The sequence below is a fragment of the Eptesicus fuscus genome, chromosome 3, assembly GCF_027574615.1.
Source record: "Eptesicus fuscus isolate TK198812 chromosome 3, DD_ASM_mEF_20220401, whole genome shotgun sequence".
NCBI lineage: Eukaryota > Metazoa > Chordata > Mammalia > Chiroptera > Vespertilionidae > Eptesicus > Eptesicus fuscus.
The window spans coordinates 51,105,283-51,132,852 of record NC_072475.1 but is presented as its reverse complement, the minus strand read 5'-3'; the positions used below and the strand labels follow the sequence as shown (position 1 = coordinate 51,132,852).

Genomic DNA, 27,570 nt, shown 5'->3' with positions numbered 1-27,570 from the left:
AAATTTCTGTAAATTCTCAAGACAAATGAAGAACCACATGGCCACCCCAGTCTTCTTCAGAATCTGTAAGTGCAGCCCACGGAGTCAGAGAGAGAGGGAGCACATTCAGGGGCCTGTGATTACACACGGGTGCCAGGGAGTTGAGCTGAGACCTCAGCTGGAGCTTATGAGTTGCAGGGTTGTGAGTCCTCAGGGTAGAGCTGGCTGGGGCAGCTCCATGGCCTTATGGGATCCAGACCTGGGAAACAGGGGCTTATGGGTCAGGGTAACCCTGTGCTCTGCAGAGTGTGTGGAAGAAACACACCTGGGAAGCAACGTTCAGGAGTCGGTGTGAGTGAGCGGCGCTGCAGGAGAGGGGCAGGATTCCACTGATATTTCCCATGACAGTCTTGTTGCTGGTTTGGAATTAACCATGGATTGGATCTTAATTGAACCAACATGATATGACAACAATAACACTCCCCATGTGCTGGACTCTTTCAAAGTACTTTCAATGTATTCTCTTACTTTAATTTTAAAAACTCCATGTGGTATACTGTGTACTCACATGCACATTTTGTTTCTTTAAATTAGATGAGGAAACTGAGGCTCAGAGGAGAATTTGTCTGCCACCACAGTTAGCAAGTAGAAGTGCCAGGATTTTAACCCAGTTCTATCTGTTTGCAGGACCTAAGGTGTCTACCAACATACCACCTTGGGAAGCAAGACATGCTAGAAATCAGAACTGAAGTCTCTGGTTCTGAGATCATTGCAACAACAAGCTAGCTTTGCTGTATTCTCCTTCAGGGATTTATTTATGCCATATTTTCAAATGGTTTGAAGTCTCTAAAATACCTCACAGCTCCAACTTTGATATACTCATTCATTCATTCATTCGATAAAAATCTATTGTGGCAGACACTGCATTGTGGGAAATTCAGAGGGTGTCTCTCCTCTCTCAGAATCTGCAGTCTAAATGGGGAAAGTGGACGCTGAGTAAGTAACTAGAGATGTGATATACAGTAGGAAGCAGAGTGCAGGGTGCCATGGGGGCATATCAACAACTACAGTAGTCTGAGGAGGGGCCAGGTCAGGGGAGAGCTCCTGAAGGAGGTAATGCTCAAGCTGAGACCTTCGTGTAAGTGGCAGTTAGTCAGGCAAATGGGGGGTTGAGGGTTGAGGAGGGAATGTACACAAGCTTGGGGTAGCATAGTATGTATTTAAAGACTGGACACAAGGAGAAAGGAGTCTGAAAAAGGCAGGGGCGGATCTCCCAGGACCCTTGAAAGCCTTGTCGGTGATTTTGGATTTTATCCTAAGGACAGTGCCAGTCAATGGAAGGGTTTTAAGCAGGAGAATAAAATCATAGGTGTGATTTAAAGATAGCATCTGGAAGTATGGAGCTAAGCCAGAGGGAAGCAAGAACTAGGAAATCATGGCTAGGGCAAGGGCCGGGACAGTGGGGATGGAAAGGTGTGGATGGATACAGATGGCCACGGTCAAGCTGATAGGCCTTGGTGGATGATTTGATGTGGACATTGAGGGAGGAGGAAGAGGTAAGGGTGACTTCTAGTTTTTGGCTTGAGCAATCAGGTGAGTGGTTTTACCACTTAGTGAAAAGGGCAGAATGGAGTGACTGCAAGTTAGGGAAGATGATGATGAGGTTAGCTACAGGGGACCTTTGAGAAATGCATGGGGTAATGTTGAATAGGCATTGGGAATCACTGGCAATGAAATCACCGTCGAAGCTGTGGGAGTGGATGAAATCTAGGGAGAGGATGCAGTTTAGAAGAGGGCCAGCACAGAGCTCTGTGGAATTCCAACACTTAAGGGCTGAGTGGAGGAGGAAGAAGAGGCAAAGGAGACTTTAAGCAAAGATCCAGAAAGCTAGGAGAAAATCAGAAGCCTGTGCTGTGGGGGAAGCCAAGAGATGCAAGTATTTCAAAGGAGTGGTCAGGTGCAAAATGCAGTGACTGGTCAAGTGAGACGTGGCCCGAAGACTGTGCAAGGGATGTAATGGCACAGATACCCTGGCATCCTCGAGAGAGCTTGTGGAGTGGCACAGCTGATGTGAACATACAACTCACCCATCCATCATGGAAACGTGATAGACTGTCTTCTAACACTTGCTATTGATTTAAAACATATCTTGAATTCAGGTTAGGGAACTAAGAGGTAATTCTCATGGGGAATGCATTGCTTCAGATGTTTTAAACAAAGGGTCTGACCCAATAGCTAGGCCTCATAGTACAAAGCAGTGATTTTCAAAGTTTAATCGCTTAAAAACTGAGTGTCCAAAAGAGCTTTTATGTGGGTTATTCTATTGCTATTTAAATTTCATTTACTATTTAATACTGATATATTAGAAATTGAAACTAAGAAATATTTAAAAAATAATTTTTGTTAAGATAAATTACATTTTTTTCGATAAACAAAAAATGATAAACCAAAAATGTAGCAGTAAGGATAACTTTTAATTTTTATTTCTTTTAAATTTTATTTCTTCTACAATTCTCATTACTGTCTGAATTGATAAGTGATTCTTATATTTGCTTCTGTATTCAATCAATTGCAGTATGTTGTTTTGGTTGGAGTATATGAAAAAAACCTGGCCTCACACAGTAATATAATTAGAAAAGAGGAGAATTTAATAGTCTTTGCAGGTAATTGTGAATCTTCTTTGGTATTACACCAACACTTGACAAAGGTTGGTTGCAATGTGGAATCTGAAACTATCAATGAACCTGTCATACTCTGTGATGTAAAATCCATTGGTCTACTTTCCTCTTGGAAAGGATCTTTCCCCATGCCTGGTTTGGTCCCATCACCCATTAGACATTTGGAAAATATTGGTTTCCTTGGTTATGCAGACCTTTCAACACATTTCTTTTTACAATATAAAGAAAGTCCCATTCATGAATATCATCATCCATCTCATCAGAAAGGGTCTCTGGTGCTGGATATGGATGTGGGGCCCATGGGATGGCTGGAATTGCTGTTAGAAAGATGGGCAGATCCCATATCATGAAGGGCTATGTGCTAAACACCTTGAACTTTATTCTGAAAGCTATCTAGAGACAGCTGTAATCACGTAATCACACTGGCATTTTAGATACTTCATTCTGGCAGGAGTGCGGAGGCTGCATGGGAGAGAGCTGAGGATGAAGGCCGTGGCGCTAACAGAGGTGAGACACGTGGACCATTGGATGTGTGCAGAGATAGTAGGATTGGTACAAAAGATGTTAAAAATCCAAAAATCCAAAACCCACGTGGTAGATAAAGCATGGCCTCGGAGCAGGACTCTTAAACAAATAACGAGCCAATCCCTTTTCTGCCTGGGGATGAGCAGAAGCCAAATTCATACAATTTGCACTGTGACCTCTCTCAGGCAGCCAATCAATCGTTTCCTTAAAAGCTTACTTTGGATGCCTGTCTCTGCCCTTCCCTGTTCCGGTGCAGATGAATCCAGGCTCATGCCCTTCATTCACCCTCGGCAGGAAGGAGCTGCTGAATCTGAGCTGATTCCTGTCAGTCAGGGGTGTCCCTGGACGGGGCTGCCTGGTTCCCAAGGCTTGGGTGTGGTGAGGTGCACCAAAGGGCCGGCGAAGCTTCTATCTGCAAACACTCCTGGGGAAGCAGGCACGCTCTTACCTACAGCTCCCAGACGCCTTCTGCATCCACAACCTCTCCAACTTCTCTGACATCCTTCGCCAACGATAACTTCTTCACCATGACTTTCTTTTTTTATTTTTATAACAAATGCCTGGTTTGGGAAGCTTTGAATTCGTGGTCCCTGATTTCAATCTTTATGGAGCAGAAACAGCACTTGCCTGGGAATCAGAAGGCAAGGGTTCTAGCTACTCATTGAACACACTGCTGCTTTTTTCTGGGCCCCTTTCGTTCTTTTTAGCAAAACCAGAGGATTGTTCTAAAACTCCAATTCACTGTCTAGATGAACAAAGTAAGTCTGAGGGTAAGAAATGATACACCTCTAGAAATCACACTATACTCTTAGCCAGGTGGTTCAAGGCTTGAGAAATACTTCAGAATATATGTAACTGGTTGCACAAAAGATTGTCTGCACTACGGGCATCAGCGTAAAAGCCATGGTGGTTCAGAAAGAGGAAACTATTTTCAAAGGAAGAATGACTCTATCTCACACACACGGGAAGATTTAAGCTTCCCACCACCAGATGTTGAACAGGCAGACGTGCCGCGCACCCATCTGCTCTAGAAACGTCCGTTTCCACATTCTCGTCCTGTAGTTGGAGGAGGTTGAGCACGCCACGCCTGGTCCATGGAGGTTTTCTGCTCGGCTGGCTTCAGACAAAGTTACCATTAACTCCCCAACCTGCAAGAAAATGATTTGACACAAAGGATTCCAAAATGTCCTCCTCTCCCCCTACAAGCCCGCAAACAAATGGTACAGGAATGAGGTCAGAAAGGAATCCCCCGCCCACCAGGCCCCTGAATTCATTTACCTACCTCAGAGCCCATTCAGAGGAAGGGGTGGGACCAGGAACAAGAGATGCATGGAGGCCAAGTGGAGTTTGGGGGTCGAGCGCTACATTACAGGATTTGACAGGCCTTTGCCTGCCTTCAGCTTCTTTGTGTCTCTCACATAATAGAGAAACACAAACTGAGCAGCACACGATCTGCGGTTACACCCTTGGACAGAGCACACTCTTTGCAAATGCTAATAGTATTGTAGCATCCTGTCACCCGGGAACACAAAAAAGGATGTTGATTTTCACATGAACCAGAACAGGGCCATTGTACACAGGTTTGTGACCAACTTGTAGTATCTGCACATCAAAAGCACAGCCAACTGTAGGGCACACAGCTGGCGAACCGCACTGACGGGGTGGGGGCGCCCAAGGGAGAGGGAGATCGAAATGCCTCGTCTACCCATTCAGCAACGACAAAACAGTGCTCTGGAAGTGAGTGGAGCTATGGTCTCACAATCCCGATTCAGCTATGACCATAGCATTTGGATAATTGGCAAGAACGTAAATGTCTCAGATACTTAACAAGAGAAATCTAAATGAATGACAATGGGAATGGCTCTGGGTTGGTGAGAGTCTCAGATATGGTAGAGGCAGCAAAGTGAGGGATGTTCAATTAAGCATTCATATTAGGATGTTCCCATACATGAACAGACACTCACGCTAATGTAGGCTGGAAAGTACCTATTTCCATTCCAAAGGTCTTGGGAAACTAGGAACTGTCAGGGCAAGAAAATTAAATAAAGACTATATATGATATTCCTGAAATAAATTCAGTTGACATAGTAAAGGCTTCTGCTCATAGCTTTCATGTGTTAAATTTATAAGAATCAAAAAAGGCAGTCAAAATTTGGGAAAATAACATAAGGTATTAAACACTGGAGTAAAAATAATTCTGTGTCTTTATAGTTGGGCTAATTAAAAAAGATTTAGAGAATCTGCAGAGGTAAGATGGGAAAGGTAACATGATTGACATGGTGAGGAAAAATCGCAGTCCTCATTTTTCCTCCTAAGACTTGAGGTCTGAAGTAGATATTAGAGCCCTGAATCTCAATTATTGCCCTGTCCTCCGGGCCCCACGGAACCTCACATCTCTGCTATTTCCATTCTAGTGATGCCACCACAGCCGCATAGAGAAAAGCACCTTGGGCCATTTCTGTGCAGTTAGCTCATTCTGCGTTTTCTAAGTGCATCGCTGCACTATTTATTTTCATAAATAAATTCATTTTCCTAGAAGTATTTTTGAGAGAAAGCGTATTTTGGAAAGTGCCTCGGCTTGTAACCAGACTTACTAAATTTAGGTTTTGCTACTCACTAGAATGACCTTTGACAAGCCTATTTCCTCACCTATATAATGGAGGTAACATTGCCTGTGATAATGATGCAAAACACAAGACATACTGGTTCCTTTGCTCTAGAGCAGTGAATTTCAACCTTTTTCATCTCACGGCACACATAAACTAATTACTAAAATTCTGCTGCCCACCAAAAAATGTATTTTTTGTAGATCTGACAAAAAAAACAGGTACAATTACTATTCATTCATACGGGATGGCTATTGTGGTGTTGGCTGTCATTTTTAAAATTTGACTTTCTAAGGGAAAAGACGTCAGTGCTCCTTATTGCATGTTTTAAAAATCGTGAGGCACACTGGTTGAAATTGCTGCTCTAGATTTATTTCATTAATTTCAACATTTTTAAAAGGAAAATAAAAAGTTTCATGGGATCAATCCTAGGCAAGATATGATACTGACCATTAAAAAGGCTCCAGGGGGATTTGTAGATGGATCTCAAAATGTAAATGGTTAGTGACAGTAATTTCTTTGAGTTCTTTTTATAATGGGCCTTTGGTTAGGTCTGTGGTCGGCAAACTGCGGCTCTCAAGTCACATGCGGCTCTTTGGCCCCTTGAATGTGGCTCTTCCACAAAATACCACGGCCTGGGCAAGTCTATTTTGAAGAAGTGGCGTTAGAAGAAGTTTAAGTTTAAAAAATTTGGCTCTGTTGCTAATGAGTTTGCCGACCACTGGGTTAGGTGTTCCTATGCTTGGAATGGCTGCAGACTGAGGCATCTAGCTGTGTACCTTTTCTTTCAACAAACATCAGGTACCGCCTTCTCCTGTTAGTGTTCCTCAGGGTAGCTAGGAGGCGGGTTCACAATTACTACTGGGGGTGTTCTTAAGGCACAGGTTAGGTGACTTGTGGTTTTTTATATTATAAACTGATTGGTACACAGGGTATTGGCTGTGTTGCACCGGGAGCATCACTGATGGCAGGTGTGAGAACTTTCACCATAAGCCCTCTAGTAGACAAAGACATTTCTTAACGGAGAAACACTAAGTAAGCATTGCATTTTGTTAATGACTTATGTGAAGAGGAATGGAAAGCGATTAAAAACAAAAATGAAACACAACTAAGGGAGCAGAAAAATGGACAGGCTCATCTGTTAAGAGGTAAATTAATTTCAACATTTGCTGGTAGCTGAAGGAAAGAAACAGGGAAGGTCTTGAGTTCTCTTTGTCTAGAGCAGAAAACTTAGCTGTAACTGAATTATCTAGGAATCCGTTCTTCAATGAACTTAAGTGATATCAGAGACATGTCATTGGGTTTTACTTCTCCAAAGGATACTGTGCATTTTCTTCCAATAGGTACAACATACAGCATTTGTGGGTGAAAGCCCCGGGCATGACAGTAGATAAACTAAGAGGTAGGTAAAGGCAAGTCCAGGCTATTTGCTTTCTGATGGTTTAGCCTAATTCACAGATAAACTTTAGCAAAGCAAGAAGATGGAATTAGCCTGTTCCCTACATACTTTCACAAATGTTAGCAGTTTCACAAGCTTCGGCAAGCGCCAGATCATGTAAACCATGACCCTATTTTTGACAAGTAGCTAAAATTCTCATTTCCATGTTGTTGCTAGGTTGCTATGTGTCACTCCAACAGTGAGCAGCAGAATGGACACGAATCCTGGAGAAGGCACGTCCACATGCTGCCTCATTTCACACATCAAGTGATCAACCAATATTAATAAGCATCATTTATGAACATAGTTCTAGGAGGAATAGAAAACGAGAAATGGGAGAATCAGGTAATAGACAGAACTCAGTGATATTTAAGGTTACTTCCAGTGTTAAGGCTCAGTTATGACTTTTTAGTAAGCCTCATGTATAACTAACTGAACATGTTGGCATCATTAGTGAAAATGCTGCCAATAGCAGCAAAATATAATTTAAAAACATTTTTGATATATTTTATTAAAAAAAAACCCACCAAAATGTTTTGACAAGTATCAAGACAGGAAAGAAGGCATTGTGTGACCATACGATTACAACTGTGAAATGTGAGGCCCGTGAAATGAATGCACCCAGAGACAGAGGAGCCGCGTGGAGAGGCTCGCTATACCGTGAATTTGGTTATACTGTGGGGTCCAATGTGACCGTAGGTGCAGAGGTGTCTCTGTCTCTCTCTTCCTCCCTCCCTCATTAAAACAGAGAACTCTTAAAGGATGCCCTCTTCGGATAAGATCTTTAATTACTAATCTACACAAATGACCTTCAAATAGGTACAACATACAGCATTTGTGGGTCAAAGCCACAGGCACAGGCAGAAGATAAGTTGCAATAACATCTACATGTAGTATGAAGGCTTAAAAAAATAATACAAAGTTCACTCACAGTGACAAGTAAAAACAAGGTTGTTTTAAGAATTTAAACATAGCCATGATTGTTCAAAAGGTAAGCATATTTGTAAGCACATTTCCATACGGCTAAAGGATCTGAAACTGGAGCTTATACCAGCCTAGAGAATTGAGATAAAAAACATTGATCCCCTTTACTGGAAAACTAAAATACCATATTTCTTTACACAGACAAATCAATCTAAAATAAATAAATAGAAAATGATTAACTAAATAAGGGATTTATCTTTTTAAGCTACATCCTGAGTGTTATCCTATGTAAAGTTCCCAAATCTTAAGGTTAGGAAGCTCCACTCTCTGCAATGTCCCCTACTCACGTTTACTCTATTCATTTGCATTTGGAGGCTGTTGTGGGAAGGAGTCTGTTGGAGCAAAGGCTGGGAAATGGGGATAATACAAAGAGAGCAGGCAATGAAGCTCCTAAAAAAGGGCGATTGCTCCACCTACAAGCACAGCTGGGATGGTTCAGCCACAAAGCACAAGAACCTGTTTCCTACTGTCACTGCCTCCAGACCGACTGTTTAACCCGAGACCCTGACTGAGTACATTTTAGATATAATTTACTTCCAGTTGTTCAGTCTTCCATACACAGCTTTGTTCACGCTATTTTCTGGCAAATCCCAAATAATGAAAAACAAATAATTCCTAGTCTAGTTAGAATTTAACTTCTGTATATTGGATTTCTGAAGTGATTTGTTTACATCTGAGTCATTTGTAATTTTTGAACTACAGACACAACACAGAGGATTTACTGTTGAGAATCATAATTTTATTTTCTTATTAACATCTGCTTTTAATAAGTACCTAGCTTCCAAAATAAAAAAAAAAGCATGCTTAGTATGAGATCAGCAAAAAAGAAAATATATATATTACCCATGAGATATGTCATATTACTGAGGAGGATGGGAAAACATCTGGACTCCTATATGGAATTTTTAATAATATTCATTTTTATCACCTATTTATATATTTAAATTACAAATACTGATCTCAAAGAAATAAGGACACCCTACCCCCTTTCTTAAATTTATACAAGGGGATGGGATAAAAAGTACTTACTTAACATCAGCCTTTTTCTTGGGAGAAATCAGTGGAAATGCAAATGAGGGCATTTTTTCCTACCTAGAAATAAATATGGTCCTATTTCCTTTTTGATTCAGAAATAGATTTGCAGTTGTAAAGTTCTGTACAGCTACAAAAGAATTAATAATTGCATGATGTCTGCTTCAGTGCGGGGTTTACCTACTGGCCTGCACTAGTTGGAGGAAATTAACTAGGAAGGTCATCTCACAGGGGAGCCGAGCCCCCTTCCCTTTCACCTACCATCCCTAAATCTAAAAGACAGGAAATGTTCTTGACCACTCCCCTACCAAATAACAATGTACCTGCTACCAGCTGCTGAAAGCTGGGTCTGCCTTGCTCATGGAACAGTATAAAACAAATGTTCATTGGACTCTAAATTTCTGTCCTTCGTGATTATCCTTCAAACTTGCATGTTAAGTATCAGATCTTGAGAGAGATCATGATGAAGGACATATTGATACTAAATTTTTTAAAAATGCCGGGTGGCAAGGAACTGTTACCAAAACACAATTCCAAGAAAATTGTAAAGTTAAGTAAACTGTAAAATAAAAACTTTCACACAATGGGTATTTTTATTAGAATAACAAAGGTAATGAGATGGCAGCAAAGACCAGAGTTAAATGAGAAAGACACTTTAAATAAAAAAATGGCTTATTTCTTTGCTTTAAAGCCCTTTAGCCAATAAGAAATATTTATAAAACATGAAAATGCTGTGAGGGTGTTATTGTAATTGAATTGCAATCAATTAAATATTATTATTTTCCTTTAAATGTTCAGTTAAGAGGGGGATAGTCAACATTATTCTAATTGTTGAAATAATTTCTATTTAAAATAGTCATATGAAAGAAGGCCTTTTCCTGATGCCTAGGTGAAATGTTTGATAATAGTCTAAATGTAATTAGTCAATTGATTATTCTTAATCTTCCCTATTCTGTGTCACAACCCAATAGCTCTGTCAACAGGTAAAAAAACAATGTTAACAGAAAGCCTTGCTTAAGTATACAACATCCAAAATGAATGAATTTCAAATGGATACAGAGAGTACAAACACATCAACTGAATCAAATAGGTAAGCTGCTAGTGCTTCGGCTTCTCAGGCAGCTCTCTAAACTGTCAACGCAGGGTTGAAATCTCTTTCACTGAATGTTCGTGGAATTATAATCCAAATCACCCGATTTGAGGGGCTCTCTTGTTAGTTTTCTTCCATGTGACGAATATAAACTGAATTATCGTGGTCAAAGAGTTTCTGGATATAGAACACTACAGATACAGACAATTTAGCGGGTTACCATCATTTTATATACAGTTGATAACTGTTAGAAAATTGCTGTAAGTTTTATTTAAAACACCTAGCATTCTTTTCTGGGAAAGAAACTGACGTGGAGTAACATCAGCTAATGAATTAGTTGAACTAGTGCCACCACAAGTGAGACAACAGGCAGGAGAGCAAGTTTCTTATCACTAAGGACTGAACCTAATGGTCATACCACTTACATTACCCCAATCTGGCACTTGAGTACAATAAAACAGGATGCTAGTGCCATTTACCCTGCTCTTCTGTTCAAAAGGCAGCTAGCTGGTGGTTTAGGTGCCTCTAACACACATGAATGATTTTGACCCCATGACTTTATTTTATGTTTGGAAAGGTGGGATAGCAGAAGGAAAAAAGACAGGAAAAAGACTTTGGAGTTTTCTTTCTTCATATATGCCGAGGTGATGATATAATAAGTAGGGTTCTGAAAAATAAACACATTTGATAATTTTAAGTCTGGGGAGACATTACTGAATGATCACAAAAATACCAATGCTCAACTGTCTAAGTTTGTAATGTGCTAGTTTTATTAAATTTAAAATATCACCTACTATAATGAATATAATTTCATCAAACATGATATATAAATAAAAAAATACTGAAGTTCATTTCTTAGAGAAAGAAGTAAAAACATAGCATATTAAAACTGATCAGTAGGAGGAATGGAATCTATGTATCATAGTGATGGGAATAAACATTTTCAGCAAGTATCAGAATTAGTTATTTACTTAAAATAAGCAGAGGAACTCAACACATGTTAAAACTACCATTGAGAAACTATTCTTTAAGATGCTTGGTAACTTTTATAAAATGATCAGAATAAAGCAAGGCTACCGTTTTGCCTGATTTATTCTTTTAAATGGATTTGCAAGGTACATTAAAATCATTAATCTTTCTAATTCATAGATATTTATAACAGTTCACAGAGTCATACTTCCCAAGGGATGAGAAGGGCCTTAGAAACTACAGACAAGCAGGGAACAAAGAAAGTGGGATGGTTTCTATGTACAAATACCATCGTCGCCTGGCTCTTTGGATCGCCTGGGCCTGCACTTGGGACAGACACTGTGGCAGTAAAAGGCTTGTTTCAGCAGCAACAGTAACTCTAGCTGTCACGCTGACCATCTGAGGGAAGGGACTACTGTGTAAAGCACTGGCTGGCTTTTCATTAAAAAAGACAGAAATGTAGCTTACATTTTTAATGGGGTTTCTGTGACATTCATGACTTCCCATCCCCCCAAAACAAATTTGTAAACAAACAAATCAAGTGTACTTGGCTCTGAAGAGAATTTCCAAATCAAGAAGTCTGTCGAAATGTTTATCTCTACTAACATTAACTATTACTAGTAATTGTGATGACAAAGGAGATACCATAATACTTTATGATTTTAAAAGAAAATTTTCATACACTGAAGCTGTGTAAAACTTTTACAAACATAGACACTTAAAAACAATGAATTATTTTTGGCTTGTGTTAAAGATGATTGGTTTTTAGTTTCTGTATACATCTGCTCATCTGTCTTAACTTATGAGACAAACAAAACAAGTCACAAGGCTGTGCACCGGGCCTCTAGTATTTTAAATAAATAATAATCTCTTAATCAGAGCATTTTCCCTTTCTCCACTTCTTCATAAAAGCAAAAGACCTATAAATTATAATTCTTCAGTGATAATTAACAATTGACTATGCTACTAAGAAAAGTCTTTCGATATACAATATTTTAATTGGAACATATTTATAATACCAGACTACAGAATTAGCTAAGAGAGTCCACATATAGAAGAGTACTAAATTCTAAGGCTATTATTCTAAGTTACTTTAAATAGGAAAAAGGTTTATTTAAATGTTTTAAACATATGAGAATAAGATTAAGAACAATTAATGAAATCCTTAGTCAAGCCAAATAAAGAGATTTGCAGTTAACATATACTTAATTATCCATCAAATATGAACAAAGGGGAATAAAATAATGAGAGCTAGAGTTCAATTCTTTATATGCAGAAAATTTATGAGCCATCTACTATTATAAAATATCTTAGTTTGTTCACCTTTGTTCTGTTCAAAACGAGTTCTAAAGAATATTTTTAGTTCAGCTCAAAGGAAATCAAGCTATTAAAAAAAATTAGCCGAAACCGGTTTGGCTCAGTGGATAGAGCGTCAGCCTTCGGACTCAAGAGTCCCAGGTTCGATTCCGGTCAAGGGCATGTACCTTGGTTGCGGGCAGATCCCCAGTAGGGGGTGTGCAAGAGGCAGCTGATCGATGTTTCTCTCTCATCGATGTTTCTAACTCTCTATCCCTCTCTCTTCCTCTCTGTAAAAAATCAATAAAATATATTTTTAAAAAAAAATTGCACATGAAATTTAGAGGTTCCTACCATTCAAATTACTATTAAGGAGCAAGTAGGATATAGTCAAGAAGAATGATAAACTATTAAAATAAGTTTAAAATATAAATTTTGCATTTAATCAGTACAGTATAGAAAGAGGACTTTTACTCACTTATTACAATTTACTTCTCCTGATGGAGAGCTTCAATGAAAGCATCAAGTTTTTCTTGAATTTCTCTAACTTTCTCTGTGGAGATAGAAAGAGATAATAACTTTGAAATAAATTTACCTTTCAAAGGCATCACAAATCATAGAAGATAATCATTCAATAAATGGTCTGGGATATTTTTAACTGTTTGGGAAAGGAGAGAAAATGCCTTTATCACCACACACCACCTTATATCCACGTGACCTGTAGTAGCAGCTCTCAACACCTTTTTGGAAAGGGGGTATGGGATTTATAATGGACCCTTTTGAGATTCTAATGAAAGCTATGAAATCTTATGCAGAAAAATGCACAAACAAATAAATATATGTATATATACATATATATATATTATTATATATATATCATTTTTAAGGAGTTCTCAGATTCTCTGAAGTCTGACCAAAGACACAGTTAGCAATATCTGGAACAAAGGAAAATATAAAATAATGTAACTATTTTAAAAAATTAAAAGAGAATACAGGTATTTAACTGGTCTTGGACTGGGAAATAACTTTTTAGGTATAAAGTAATGGGAAGAGTTACAAAGAAAAAGATCCACTAATATGGCCACATTAAAATGTACACCTATATGTCAAAATGTCCCAATATTAAAAGCAAAAGAAATTGTAGGAAATATTTGCAACAAACATGAAAAGGGTAATAACACTTTAAAATACATGCAAAAATGTACCATTCGAGCTGTGAATGAAGCTTAAAAACAACAGAACCACTAAAAACAGATTTACGTATTTTATTTTATTTATTTTATTGTTTTATTTTGTTTTGTTTTGATGTTCATAGACTTCCAAAATAAAATCTATAAATTCTCTAAAGATTTCCTTCACAAATGCAAAGTATTCACAGAACATGCCAATCTCCTAGCATTAAATATGGGAAAGTTGTGATTTATTCTACTTTGCTGCTAACTTAATCATGCAACTCTTACTTTAAAATGTAGGTTATGGTAGGCATAGTAGCAAATATTTTTGTTCTTTGAACACAATTTAACCAATCAGTGGGAATTAACAAGTGAAGTGACTTGTTCAAAGCTAGTGATGTAGGGGAGTAGATGCAGAGCATCTACTTTAGATCTACAGAAAAGTAATATAAAACATTAATAGTCAACATTTACATTTTTACATTAAAGATAGAAGTATTCTTTTTTACTATGAGAAAAGCAGATGTGAAAAGCAGCCAATAAAAAAAAAATGTCCTTTATATGACTTCCTATTAGCATTACAGGAACTCAACAAAGCCTATCATGGTTGCATATGAAGAACACAGTTTTCACATTCGTCATTTTCCAGTCATTTAACAGTTCTAATTCCTGGTATTTTAAGATGAGCACAAAACCTATAGGAAAAAAAACCCCTATTGTTTTAATAAAATTATTCAAGAAGGAAAATATGATAATAGTGTTCACAAAGGCAGCATTAACTCCTTATATAAAAATTAAACTAGACAAATTAGGAAAAATAATTGCAACCCATCTTTTGGAAGTTTAGTCTGTATTTTTTGTTAGTCTGTACTATTTTTTAACCAATAGTCAAACCAGTAAGCACACTTCCTTTCTCAAAATAAGGCCACATTCTTATCTTTAAAATGAATTAATCTAGTTGCTTAGAAACAGCGTCACTGATTTTCCTCAATGAATACTTAGAGAGGTCTGCATAGTACATACAGTGCATCAGTTAAAGAATTTTAAAAAGTGGGGGAAGGGTAGGAGAAAACTGTGTTTTGGATATTGTCTCATAGAATTCTAGAAATGTATGAAGTCTTTAAAAAAAATCATCTAGCTTCAATAGCACAACACATGGAAATCTAAAACAGGTGTTTAGAACCATAGCAGCCTCTCTAAGCATTCACTGAGAACTGTTTCTACTTGAAGCTGGATTGCATGAGGAGAGGAACTCTGATTCTATTTGCCCCACGATCTGAGTACAGTCAGGCAGCTGCAGGCCGGCTCTAGCCATCCCTGTGCCCTGCCAATGCCTTCCATCCTCAGGGGACAGACAATCTGTGAGAGGGTGGTACAGGAGCATCCCTCACAAGAGACTTTCAGAGCAACATCTATTTCTATTGAAAGAGACCAAGAGCCACTTTGACAGCAGGTGTCTAAATCAAATATGAATTCTCCCAAAATTAGAGATAAGCCATGTTGTTTTCTAAGTGAAAGTAAAAGGAGTATTTTTTAAATACCACAGAGTAAAAAATTTCAAAATTTCCCATAAAAAGCTGTTTTTACTAATATTTTACAAGCAGAGTATCAGGACATGTATCCCCATCCCCTGAGACCTCAAGAATGACTCAAAGGACAATTAGTAAGATTTTAGGAAGTAACGGGGGGAAGAGGAGGAGAGGAGAGTGGAAGTAAATGTTAAAAAAAAAAAAAAAAAGAACTGTGATAAATTTTTTTTCAGTCCTTTTAACACTAAATAAAAAAATTCATTTCTTTGTCCATTCCTTTGCCTATACAATGTACTTAATGGAGTGACATGGACACAGATGATCTCCTGCTTCTGAGCAGCATTCCTTGCTCACTCCCCACCCTCATTCCAAGTCTATGAAGTGTTTGCTATGTTTGGGTGATTTCAAAGCCCACGCTTTTTTTGGTCCTCAGACAGCTCTGCAGGCTCTGGTGCCGAAGCTGAGAACATTTAAGTCTGAGAGTTGCCTGCCGCGTTCCTCTGAATCAGAAACACACTGGACGTGCTGCCACATGTGCACTCTAAGTGGTAACAAGACGAAGGCTATTATTTCCAGTGTATTTGTTCTGAGTTTTGTGTTTTATGTGAAATAAGACATGTTTTAGTAAAAACTATGGAACTGAATAGTTACCAAGCACCTCCTAGGTTGTTCTATGGCTAGGGATGGCTAAAAACACACATATAAAACATTATCATCCCCTGAGGAATACTGTCACCTCTTGAGCAGACTAGAACTATACACATTTGGAGAAACTCCTGAGACCAATATGTGTAGGAAACCGGACCCCCCAAAATTCAGCATCATCGGTATCTACAACAATGTCTGACTCAGTATACATACATGCTCAATAGGTACTGATAAATGACAGTTTCAAAAAATATAGCATAGAAAATAAGGACTATCGGTTATCAAGGAACAAAACAAAACAACTTGACAGGCTTCCTGGACATTACAGCAGTGACCAAGAGGGCAGAAGCCACGACCACAGGAGCTGGAGCAAGCCTGGGAGTAGGAGGCAACGTCCACAGGGACAATGAAGAGCAAGACAAGCTGGGGGGCCATCTGAATCACATGAGCAACACTAAACAGAATCCTCAGTGGAAAACAAAACAAAACTTCAAATTAGATTGCATCTTATGAAGAAGGCTAAAAGATGCTGACCACACACACACACACACATACACACACACACACACACACAATCACCGTCACAGCTTTAGAAAGGAAACTGATTCCAGGCTTTATAAGGAAGCTGTATTACAAATAATAAGCAGGATTATTCCCCACATTTGAATTCACTCATTTTAAATTCTGATGTAAGTTTTCAGCACTGTCTTATATTATGCTATCCACTGCACAGAAAACTGAATTATCCATAAAAATCAAGGTTGAGAGTTAGCAATTAAAACTTTCTACTTTCTGATCCTTCTAAATTAATGTCTCAGTGATTAGTGTTTTCAAATCCCCAAATCTTAGTGTATTTAGCTATTTCACCATTAGAAATTACTTTCCCACAGAAATGTGTACAGCTTACCATGACTAATTATAAAGCAAACTCCCTTTTCTGTTAAATATTTGTACTAAATATTTATAGTTGGAGAATTCCTGTAAAATTTGTGATTTACTTGATAAATTAAACCTACTCAGGAAGGGATTAAGATACTGCTATTTCTGTTTCACTGAAATAGCCAATTCTACATGCAGTGAATACAGAGTCTACTTTCCATTTATCCAATGTTTACCTAAAAGATGAACGATTTCAAACATCAATTCATTGTGCTTCTTGATTGAGTCATGAATATTCCTATAATCCCCAACTCATAAACCGTCAGCCTCAGTGAATGAAGTTCCTTCCTTTTTTCTTTTCTTCACATGATTTGACACTCATTCATGGTTTGGGTCTCTTTATCGCCACATGAAATGATACTGCTACTCTCAAATTCTTTTTGAGTCTTCTGACACTCGTTCCAAAAGTCTCAAATACAGACTAATCTGTAATTAGGTTTTGAATACACTGTGAATACCAAAAGGCCAATCCCAGGAGAAGGTTCACTTTAGTGGTTAATAACAGTTTAGAACAGGAACAAAGAATCACACACAAAACATTACTACATGCACTGAAATAAACCTTTTACAACTTTTGATGTTTTTCAAGAAAGCACAAAGAAACAAGCTGCAAACTTACTGACGCAGTGGACTTTACGCAAACCACATATCTGAGGATCCTAATGTGCCTCAACGTAACTGTTTTATAACATGCTGCACACACTTTGTAGCAAGCTTGAGGACACCTTGTAGGTGTGATGCTGCTGTGAAAAGTTGTTCACTAAAGCATGGAAAATTAAAGGAACATTTATTATGTACTATATGTTGTTCCTGAAAAGGCTTGCTTTTTATTAGACCATTATACTCTACTAGTAAGTGCTCTTTAGAAGTTCAGTGTTTAAAGGAATCATCTAGGGTACAGGGAAACAAAGAAAGAGAACAACAACAACAAAAAAGGTGAATAAGAGATCAGACCCAAGATTCTCAAAACTAACTCAAAATCTTAGATTTAGCACAACGAGGAATGTGCACATTTTACAGTTAATGAAAGGAAGAACCAAAGAGATAGTCAAAGAGATACTAAATCTAACACTTATCTTCTCAATTTTGGCCCTGTAGTTTTTTTTCCCCCTACAAACACACACACTTATTTTTAAACAGACTCATTAATGAAGACAAATACGATTACTGCTTATTACAGAAGGAGGCATCATTTCCTTTATGTTCTGGAAAGCTATTTGAGATTGGTATGGTCATTTCAAAGCTGGGTGGGGTCCCAGATTTATAGGGGATCTGTGAAAATGGTAACAGAGTCTCTGGGTTATTTCCATTGCTTTAAAAGTCCAAATGAAAATCTTTGTTTGGGCTAGAATTACATCTACTTGCATAATAATCATTTAGTATAAGTTCATTATTATAGACAAATCTTCTAAAACATAGACTTTACAGGCATACACAATAATGAAAGGTGCTTGATGGAAAAAAAGTTATATAAATCCTGGTCTAACACCCCCAAATAATCAAAAGGGTAGTTATTTTACCTGATTTTTAGAAAGATAAAACAATGTATTAAAAGGTATACAATCCTGTGATCAGGAGAACTGTTTCGAGTGTCAGCTTTGCCTTTAACTTTATGATTGTAGACAAGTCACAGTCCTAGTTTCTTTATCTATAAAATGAAGGAATCTGTCAGAAGAATCCAAAGCCCATGTTACTTTCAAACTTAGGACTGACAGGTACTATTCTAACTGATCATGTTTTAATTGCATCTTTTAAAACTTGTTTATTATCTTTTGTTTATTACTTAGTATCTTTTTAAATTTCATGTTAAGCTCCTAGTAAACAATGCAATCACAGATGACAATATTATTCTCACAGGGCTATATAATTCAATTTAGAAAGATCGGTTTTAAACTGCCTTTTCCAGGAATCAATGTGGGACTGCTTGTCTGAATCATATACTTACAGAAAGTCTGTCATTTAAAATCACTCAGCCTAGCACAGCACTTGTTATGTAATAGATGCCCATGAATATTCATAGTTCATTCATTCATTGTTGAGTGATCTGATTTAACCAGTACTTAATTCAAACATTAAAGATAATTATTTAAAAAATTTGCTATTTTCAAACCCCAAAACAATAGCATTTAGGGGGGGGGGGGGAAAGCTGCTATAAAGAAAGTCTGTGAGGTAAAGTATAACTTATGTCTACTCAATATATAAAAAACTCAAAGTGACTTGTGAATAAATTTAGCTTTTTTTTTTTTTTAACTCTTTTAATTGTAAGCATTTCTATCAAGCACCTTTTGGCTAATATAATCAAAACCTCTTAAAATACTTTAATATTTTTAAGCCGAATTCTCCAAAAGATTTCAGTATGGATGAACATAGAGTAGCCTAATACTCAGGCCTTTATATTGGTTAGGCCCTTCAACTTCCCTAAGTAGATGGCAACCCTAATTTCAGTTCAGCTAACTAATAGATCTGCCCTTAACTAACAAAGAGTAGCACCATTCCAGATTTGTCAATGTCTGTAAAATGAATGTAAAACCTTGAACTTTCTGCTACCTGACACTTACTAAGAGGCTCAGCTGTAAGAAATATTATTTATGGAAGATTAGATGGGGGATGCATAATTCATGTATTTCTCTAGGTTTTATAGGTTTCATCTTTAGATCAGCCACACCAAATAGCTATGTATCTGAACTGCATCATTTTGATTTTGCTCACAATTGCTTATGTTATTTGCTGACATTGAGAACATGAAAAAGCCTCATAAAATTCATGATTATAAACAGCCATCTGATTCACTATATCATACAACTCAGTGTTATGAGGACTGATAAACTTTCTCTCAGGTGTGTGTTCTGGGAATACCTATGTTTCATCTAAGCAACTGCTATGTTGTTGTTTGACAGTTACCATAAGTCATGTAATCCACTTTGCTTTCCATTTTTGTATCAGTCCCTAGGAACCGCAAGGCTAAATTTATAGCATTCTTATAGCAAAGTATCTAGAACCCTTGAGCATGTATTTTGAGGGGGTACCAATCTTACCCCAAATTTCACTTGCCTGAATTTTATCTTCCCTTCCATTTAACTTTTCCATTTTTACCTTTGCACAAGATAGGTCTTTGTAAGCTGCCTCAAATCCTTTTTTAGGATAAGGCAGGAAATTAATAAATAAACTATCATGTTAATTTGAGGAAGATATATTACTAGGTAGCTGATTCATATAATATACTATAATAGTCTAAAAGTGGTCTTTTTTATACTGGTAATCCTTTTTATGCCAGTAATTCAAGAATTTTGGGGGGTAATATTTGTTATATGTAAACTTCTATGAATATATCTGCATGGGAGAAAAAAAATTAATATCTGCTCAATTCTTGGAAACCAATTATAAATATCTATACTTAAAAGTGTTTTCAGCAACAGACGATTCACAATTGGGATTCATGACTGTCTTTTAAGTGCAAAAGTTAGACTGGTTCTACCTTAAGATTATAAGTCTACTGTGAATTACTTTATTCTGTATCCCGTACATAAAGTGCTCCATATTAGTTACATATATCAACAAAAAATATGGTGGAAAAAATCTTTTAAAGATATTTTACATGCTAACTCATTAATAATACATTGTTTTATTTTCTCCAACAAAAGTTTAAATAAATACACTATCTCAAAATGAACACATTCTTTTGTTCCTGTTGAACAATCTAAAGATCAATACAATTTTTAAAATATGATTAAGGTAATTAATTGGGAAAGCTTTGGCCTAATGACCAGTAAAATAGTCAGTCCCAATCGAGGTTTTAAAATAATCCATCATTTTTTCTTTTCTATTTTCTCTTATTCTTAAAAGTATATTTTATCCTGAATTTTGTTAGAAAAGTTGAAATATTTTAAGAAAAGGAAAACCACCCAGGCAGCCCTTAAAGAGACAGGACATCATTTATCACTTGCAAAGACAGATTTATAAGAAGAGGGCCCCTTCTGTTCCTTTAAGGCTGCAAAACAGATGGGAAGTGAATGGACAGTCAATGGGACAAGAAAACACATGCTGCTGTATGTATGTTCCCAGCATAAGAAAGAGGTCAAGATTGTAACTGCATGACTGGGTCCTGGAAAGGGTCTTTCTTCAAGCTGTTACAAAGACAAACGCTGTTCCTCATCCCGCTGTCAAACTGTTATAAATATTGGTTTGTCAAAAGGCCTTCCGTGCTGAAGCTTTAAAAAGGAGGCGTGACTGATGAATGAATTATGAGAATGATTCTTAAACAGTCAACTCATTAATGTAATTTTAAAAGTAAAAGAAAATAATACAGAAACAGAATGTAATTCTGATTTATGAACCAAACTAAAAGTTTATGAAAAAATATGGAATTAAAAATTATAGGCCTTAATAAAGTTATTAAGTAAGTGATATGAAAAGCCAAAATGAAATACAATTATATCTTTTAAATAAGATGCTGCATTAGGACAAAATATTATTAAAATTATCACAAAAATTAACAGGCATTCATGTTTCATGAGGTTGATTTCATAAGTTTTCAGTTATTTCTCACATCAACCTTGTAAGGAGGTATCATTACTGATACTGGTTTCAGAGCCTTCACAATAAGGGTCAAAGAAGTGAAAATAGCTTCAGAATTAATTCCACACATACATTACTTTAGAAAATCACCTTTAAATTTTAAGTCACAATGTACTTTTTTCTATAGGAAAGGGAAGTAAAAATATTGCAACTGCAATTAAGAATATATACATAGATTTATCAATCTGGGTTATCCTTTATGAAGAATGAAACCATTACATATGTCTTTAGGAGACAAATCCATTGTCCTAGATACTTAATAATTAGTTTACCTACCAGAACTAACACAGTGAAAATAATGTAAGAAAGGAAGCAAAATTATATGAACTTGGTTATCTACAATCACCCACAAGAACAAGCCCAAAGACTAAAGATGAACAAAATCCCAAAACAAATCTAAAAATATACCATCTCTAACACATGTGGTTAGTGCCAGCCTTGCCATTAATATTTAGGGTACTAGCTAAGTAATTTTCCTCAATGAACATCAATTTCCCCATCTGAACAATGGGGATAATACCTTACAAGCCTCAGGCCTCTATAAGGTGCATACATGGACAAACGTAACACATTTAGTCAAGTGTACAGCTTTCTATAAATGTAACAGCTCTCTACAAATGTAAGGGACAGATATTGAGTCCTAAGCAGGATTTGGATTCCAAAGTTTCAAATCAGGCAGTTATATACTGTATTTTCCGGTGTATAAGACCACTTTTTAACCCAGGAAAATCTTCTATATGCTGGAAAATACGGTAACTAGAGGCTTCGTGAATGAAATGTGTGCATGGGTGGGGTCCCTAGGCCTGGCCTGCAATCAGGGCTGATCAGGTTCCCCGCCTCCCAGCCTCCTCCTTCCCTCACCACCTGTGTGCCACCACCACGCAGTTTCCCCCACCTTCCCACCTCCCCCTTCCCTTCCTTTCTCAGTGCCCCGCAGCCACAGCTGGTCACCCGCCATGTTCCGCACCGCCCCCTGGTGACCAGAACACGTCATAGTGAGCGATCACACTCCTGGTCTCCCAGTCGAACTCTGGAGGGGACACTTTGCATATTGGCCTTTTATATATATATAGACTAGAGGCCCAGTGCACGAAATTCGTGCACAGGTATGGTTCCCAGGCCTGGCCTGCGGTCAGGGCCATCTTCCCCAGCTGCCCACAGCCGGCCCCGCTCCGCCCCCCACTATCCACCCCCCAGTTCCCCATTTGCCATCGGGTGATTGGTGCCTGATGGCTGGGGGAAGGGACCAAGAGGTGTTCAGTGTGCCTCATAATGACTGGTCCAGCAGTCGTTCTGGTCATTCTGCTGTTAGGGTCAATTACCCTTTTATTACATAGGACTAGAGGCCTGGTGCACAAAATTTGTGCATGGCAGCGGGGGGGAGGGGTGTCCCCTCAGCCCAGCCTGCACCCTCTCCAATCCGGGACCCCTCGGGGGATGTCCAGCAGTCGGACATCCCTCTCACAATCCTGGACTGCTAGCTCCTAATCGCTCACTTGCCTGCCTGCCTGGTTGCCCCTAACTGCCCCACCTGGTTGCAATAACTGCCACCCGCTGCCGGCCAGGTCGCCCCCAACTGCTCCCTCCCTGCTGGCCTGGTTGCCCCCAACTACCCCCCCACCAGCCTAGTCGCCCCTCACTGCCCCCCCTGCCAGCCTAATCGCCCCCAACTGCCCCCCCTGCCGGCCTGGTCACCTCTTACTGCCCCCCGCTGCTGACCTGGTTGCCCCCAACTGCCCCCTCTGCTGGCCTGTTGCCCCTAACTGGCCCCCCTCCGCCAGCCTGGTCACCCCCCACTGCCCGCCCCTGCTGGCCTGGTCGCCCCTCACAGACACCCCCTGCCGGCCTGGTCGCCCCACGCAGCCTGCTTGTTCAGTAGTTTGGTCGTCCCTCACTAACCCTCCTGCCGGCCTGGTTGTAGGCAGCCATCTTGTGAGGGCGTGAGGGTTAATTTGCATATTACCTCTTTATTATATAGGATACTTCCTATTCATTGCTTTCTCTTGATTGCCAGCAATCTTAGAAATTTCTAACAATTTCAGTAGAAATGAGAATAAAAGATTACAAAGTTAAAAATCGAGTGGATGTTAAAAATGGAAGTAGAAGGCAAACATTCAAAGGTTTCCTGTTTAAAAGAGAATTAAGATCAAAAGTAGCTAGAGTACATAGAAGAATCAATCCAACAGGTTTAAGCTGCAAATGACTTGAACATTTTTAAAGAAAGGAGAGACATAAAGAAGGTACAGGCATATGTAGGAAGAGCCAGGGTCCTGAATAAAGGCAGGGATTAACTTTCAAAAGAGGGTAATTTTCAGTACATGTTCTGCTACAAAATAGCCTTGGTATACCTGACCTATTTAAAGTAACTGGTACTATAGGTTTTATTTTTACTAATGCTGCTTTTCCTCTCAGTGAACCTTTTTGAAATAAGTTTATATAAAGAAAAATTTAGCCTACTCTGAGAAACTAGAAATAGGAGTATGATAAACTGAAGATTTGAGGTATAAGAGAAAGCCAACCTAAGACCTCTTCGTGAACATGTGTGACAGAAATGATGTCCCTTAGACCACATTAAAGTTGTCTTAGAATACAATGTTACAGTGGTTACTTCTCGGTAGTGGCAATTGTTTTATAAATTTTGCCATCTATATTTTCTAATTTTCCACAATGTATATATACTAGTTCTATGATAATAAAAAGGATTAAAGCAAAAATACCTAAACATTTGGTAGTATACTTAGAGAAGACAGGTACAGTCTGTACATATGACTCAAAGTAAAAAGTGACATCAATAAAAGGAAAGACTAACAATAAAAAGACTTGAGTTCCTTGAAAAAGTGATCTAATTGAACTTCCTTCTATAATTCAAAATACTAAAACTAAGGAAAAATGAAACAGTTTTTGTAAGAGAAATTAAAATGGACTCTTTTCATACCCAGTAGATAACAATGACACACAGAAAATCTATTATCTTAAATGAGTTGCAAAATCTTGAAAACTTCACTAATTCAAGATAGATTTCAATTCACTCAAATATGACAGATGCATGATAGGCAGTTACTGGAAATGAGATTAAATGAAAGTTAATCCTAACACTTAGGAGGGTGCCTTGATGAGCAAGTGCTATGTGGTCCCATAAAACGTCTTCTGGTTTCACAATCACCAAGAAGTTATTTGGGAAAATATTCTGTCACTTTTAAGATTGATCATATAGTGAATTAACTTCATCATTTCCATGACTAATATATTTAAGAATATGAAATTATGCTCATTTGGGAAAATAGTTTAGAAATGTATAAAATAGTAAAACATTACAATTCCTTTTGCCCTTAATCCCCTCTCCAACTATCCCCAGAATCTCACTTCCCAGAGGTTACAAGTTTAGTGTGCATCAATTTGTCCTTCAAGATCGCTTTTTAAAAAAAAATTTATTCTTGTTTTGCATAATTTTATTTTTTTAATATGCCGTTTAAAAGGCCAATGGATTGTTTGTGATTAGATTGTTTTCAATGACTAGATTCTATTTTTTCCCATCTTAGAAATGAGAGAATGCATAAAATAATTAAAAATAAAACAAATCCAAATTTAATCCCATGTTCAACAATATTACTTAATTTGTAACTCAGTCAGTAAGGAAGTGGTAAGTGTTATTAGCAAGGGAAAAACAGCAGCCTAATTTGTAGCTTTAATTCTATGCACTGGCATTTTTACACATAGTATACACATAAACACCTATCACAATAAGGCATAAATAAAACCTACTTTAAGTTGATAAAAGAAAAATTCAACCCATAAATTACTGAAGAGACCATTCTTATCTTTATTCTTATTTTAATCAGTTAAAACCTGAATTTAAAGCAAAAAGAATATACTTGCTAGTAAGACATGGCGTACCAGAGAAATATTCTTTTAATCTTGTACCAATTTACTAATACTCTTCAATATTGCCTTAAAAAATAGACTTGGGCCAAGAAAAATGTGCCTGACTTATAAAGCCTCTCTATGAGTCTGGATTTTCTCATCAATAACCTGGAAAGCACACCACTCAGGTGGGGAATTCTGTTTGTAAATAACTACTTTCTAACAGAACTCTCCCTGAGGACTGTTTGATTCATTCTCTCTCTCTCTCTCTCTCTCTCTCTCTCTCTCTCCTCTCCCCCCCCCCCCCCCCGCCCCACCGCCCCGCTCTTTTTCTCTCAGCTACAGGACAGAGCAGAGTCTACTTCACCTATGGAGACTCAAGGTAAAAATAATCTTCATTATCTTCCTTAGATGCTTTAGTTTAGCAATTTCAGCTTACTATGAAAAATATTATTTCAGAGGCAAAAATTAAAAATTTAATCACTTTTACCCTGAAAAGATGCCTTAGAGACCATCAACACTGATAACATAAAATAGAAAAAGTTACTCTGTAGTGAATTTTTCCACTTTCCAACTATACTCATTCCTACTAATAATCATTCCAAAAAGTATACAAATGTCAAAGAGAATGAAAATATTCCAATCAACCTAAAAATTCCTAATAACTTTTAAAAAATTATGAAAGTGATTCAGTGAACTGCCAATTAGCAAATCATTGGTGACCAGAAAGAAGTGGTTTCAAAAGGGATGAAAGCCAGATCAAAGGTGTTAGCAAGGGAGTGGGTGCAGGGTGAATGTAGCAAACGCAAGCTGCTCTAGGAGGGAAAGGAGATGGTAGCTTTCTGGCATGACAGAGTGGAAAAGAGTTCCTTAGGATGCGAAGTGAGAGCTTCTTTAAGAAGTCAAAAGAAAGGGGTGAAGACAGAGTCTGTATAAAAGCTCACAATCAAACAGTCACAGAAGACATACAGTATGTAACATATAGGTATGGTGAAATTATGTACGAACCAAGTCACTTTGGGAGAATAGGTCAGTCATAGTAAGCACAAATTCCCCCCCCGCCCCGCCCCGAAATTGGTTATTTTGGTTGCCTAGACTGGGAAGCCTGCCTTCTGCTCAGTTAAATATCACTGGCAGTACCTCAGGAAGGTTTTTAACCACTGAAAGAAGGTAAATAAGTAGGGCAGAGGAAAAATACTGGTTTTGGACCCATGATAATGATCTAGAAGAAGGCACATGAGAGACATAAGAAAAGAGAGACAAGGAAAAGACTGCTTAGAAATGTGCTAGAAGCCAGGAGACGAGAAAAGCAGTACTGAGGTCTTTTAATTATTGGCCAAAGAAACAGTAACAGTATTTAGATATAAATGATGTTGTAGGGCTTATGGTCCTTACAGTTCATGCTTTCTCTCCAGGGCAACTGACTCTATTCTCTGTGGTTGTGCTTTTTTTTGTTTGTTTGTTGTTTGAATGCTCTCTGGGCCTACCTAGCAGTCTACAAATTAATTCCAGCCCCTCCTCCTTGAAATCCCTTAAAAATTCATTTTCTATGGTTACATCTACAGAAACAAAACAAACTTCTACTTAGATATAGTTCAAATAACTTACCAAATTTTCAACAGTCACACACGTTTATCAGACTCTACTAAAAGAAGATAGATGTCAATTTTATCCCAATAATAACTAACTGTACTGCTGCGAACAGGAAGAACTGCACTAGTTCAGGGACAGAAGGGTGGGTGGTGGTGACGTGGAACCAATCACCTATAGAGGGAGACTTGTCAAAATATGCGTGCCAGAGCCCTGCTCTGGAAAAACAGTTTTAAACCTCTGACTTTCCCTTTCTATAGTAATTTTAAGTTCCAAACTCTGACTCTAATAATCTTTCTATTCAGTCTCTCACTGCTTCATGGCCACTATTTGTACCCATCGTGGCCCTCAAGCACATGCGGGTATGGGAGAAGCTCATTAATGTGGAGTAACCTATGAAAATCAAATTCAAGAATGTCTTGATATTTTTCTTTTCTACATGAAGAACAACAAAATCACAATGGCTGAGGGTTCCATCTACATATGTTCTGACTACTTTTTATTCCATTTTTAATGTGGCATGAAGACATTTTTAACTAACCTATTAATTAGAATTGTTTCAGAGCTTAGTGAAAGGTCTTTTTAGATTTAAGCGGCTGTGGAACGCTTCTCTTCGATCTTAACTTTTAAAGTGGCGGCACTGAATCATTCTCCTGCCG

The 27,570-nt window shown here is 37.9% G+C and overlaps 1 protein-coding gene across 2 annotated transcripts in view; it reads right to left on the bottom strand.

The window, feature by feature from the left end:
* Window positions 1-7,989: 7,989 nt before the first annotated feature.
* OPA1 (OPA1 mitochondrial dynamin like GTPase) overlaps window positions 7,990-27,570 on the bottom strand; it is a 92,934-nt gene continuing 73,353 nt past the window's right edge. For both annotated transcript variants that reach the window (XM_054713836.1, XM_054713837.1), the window contains 2 exons: window positions 13,076-13,150; window positions 7,990-10,999 (listed from right to left, as the gene is read on the bottom strand). In XM_054713836.1, the coding sequence (XP_054569811.1) occupies window positions 13,086-13,150 (65 nt within the window). In that variant the 3' untranslated portion in view covers window positions 7,990-10,999; window positions 13,076-13,085. The remainder of the gene's footprint in view (window positions 11,000-13,075; window positions 13,151-27,570) is intronic.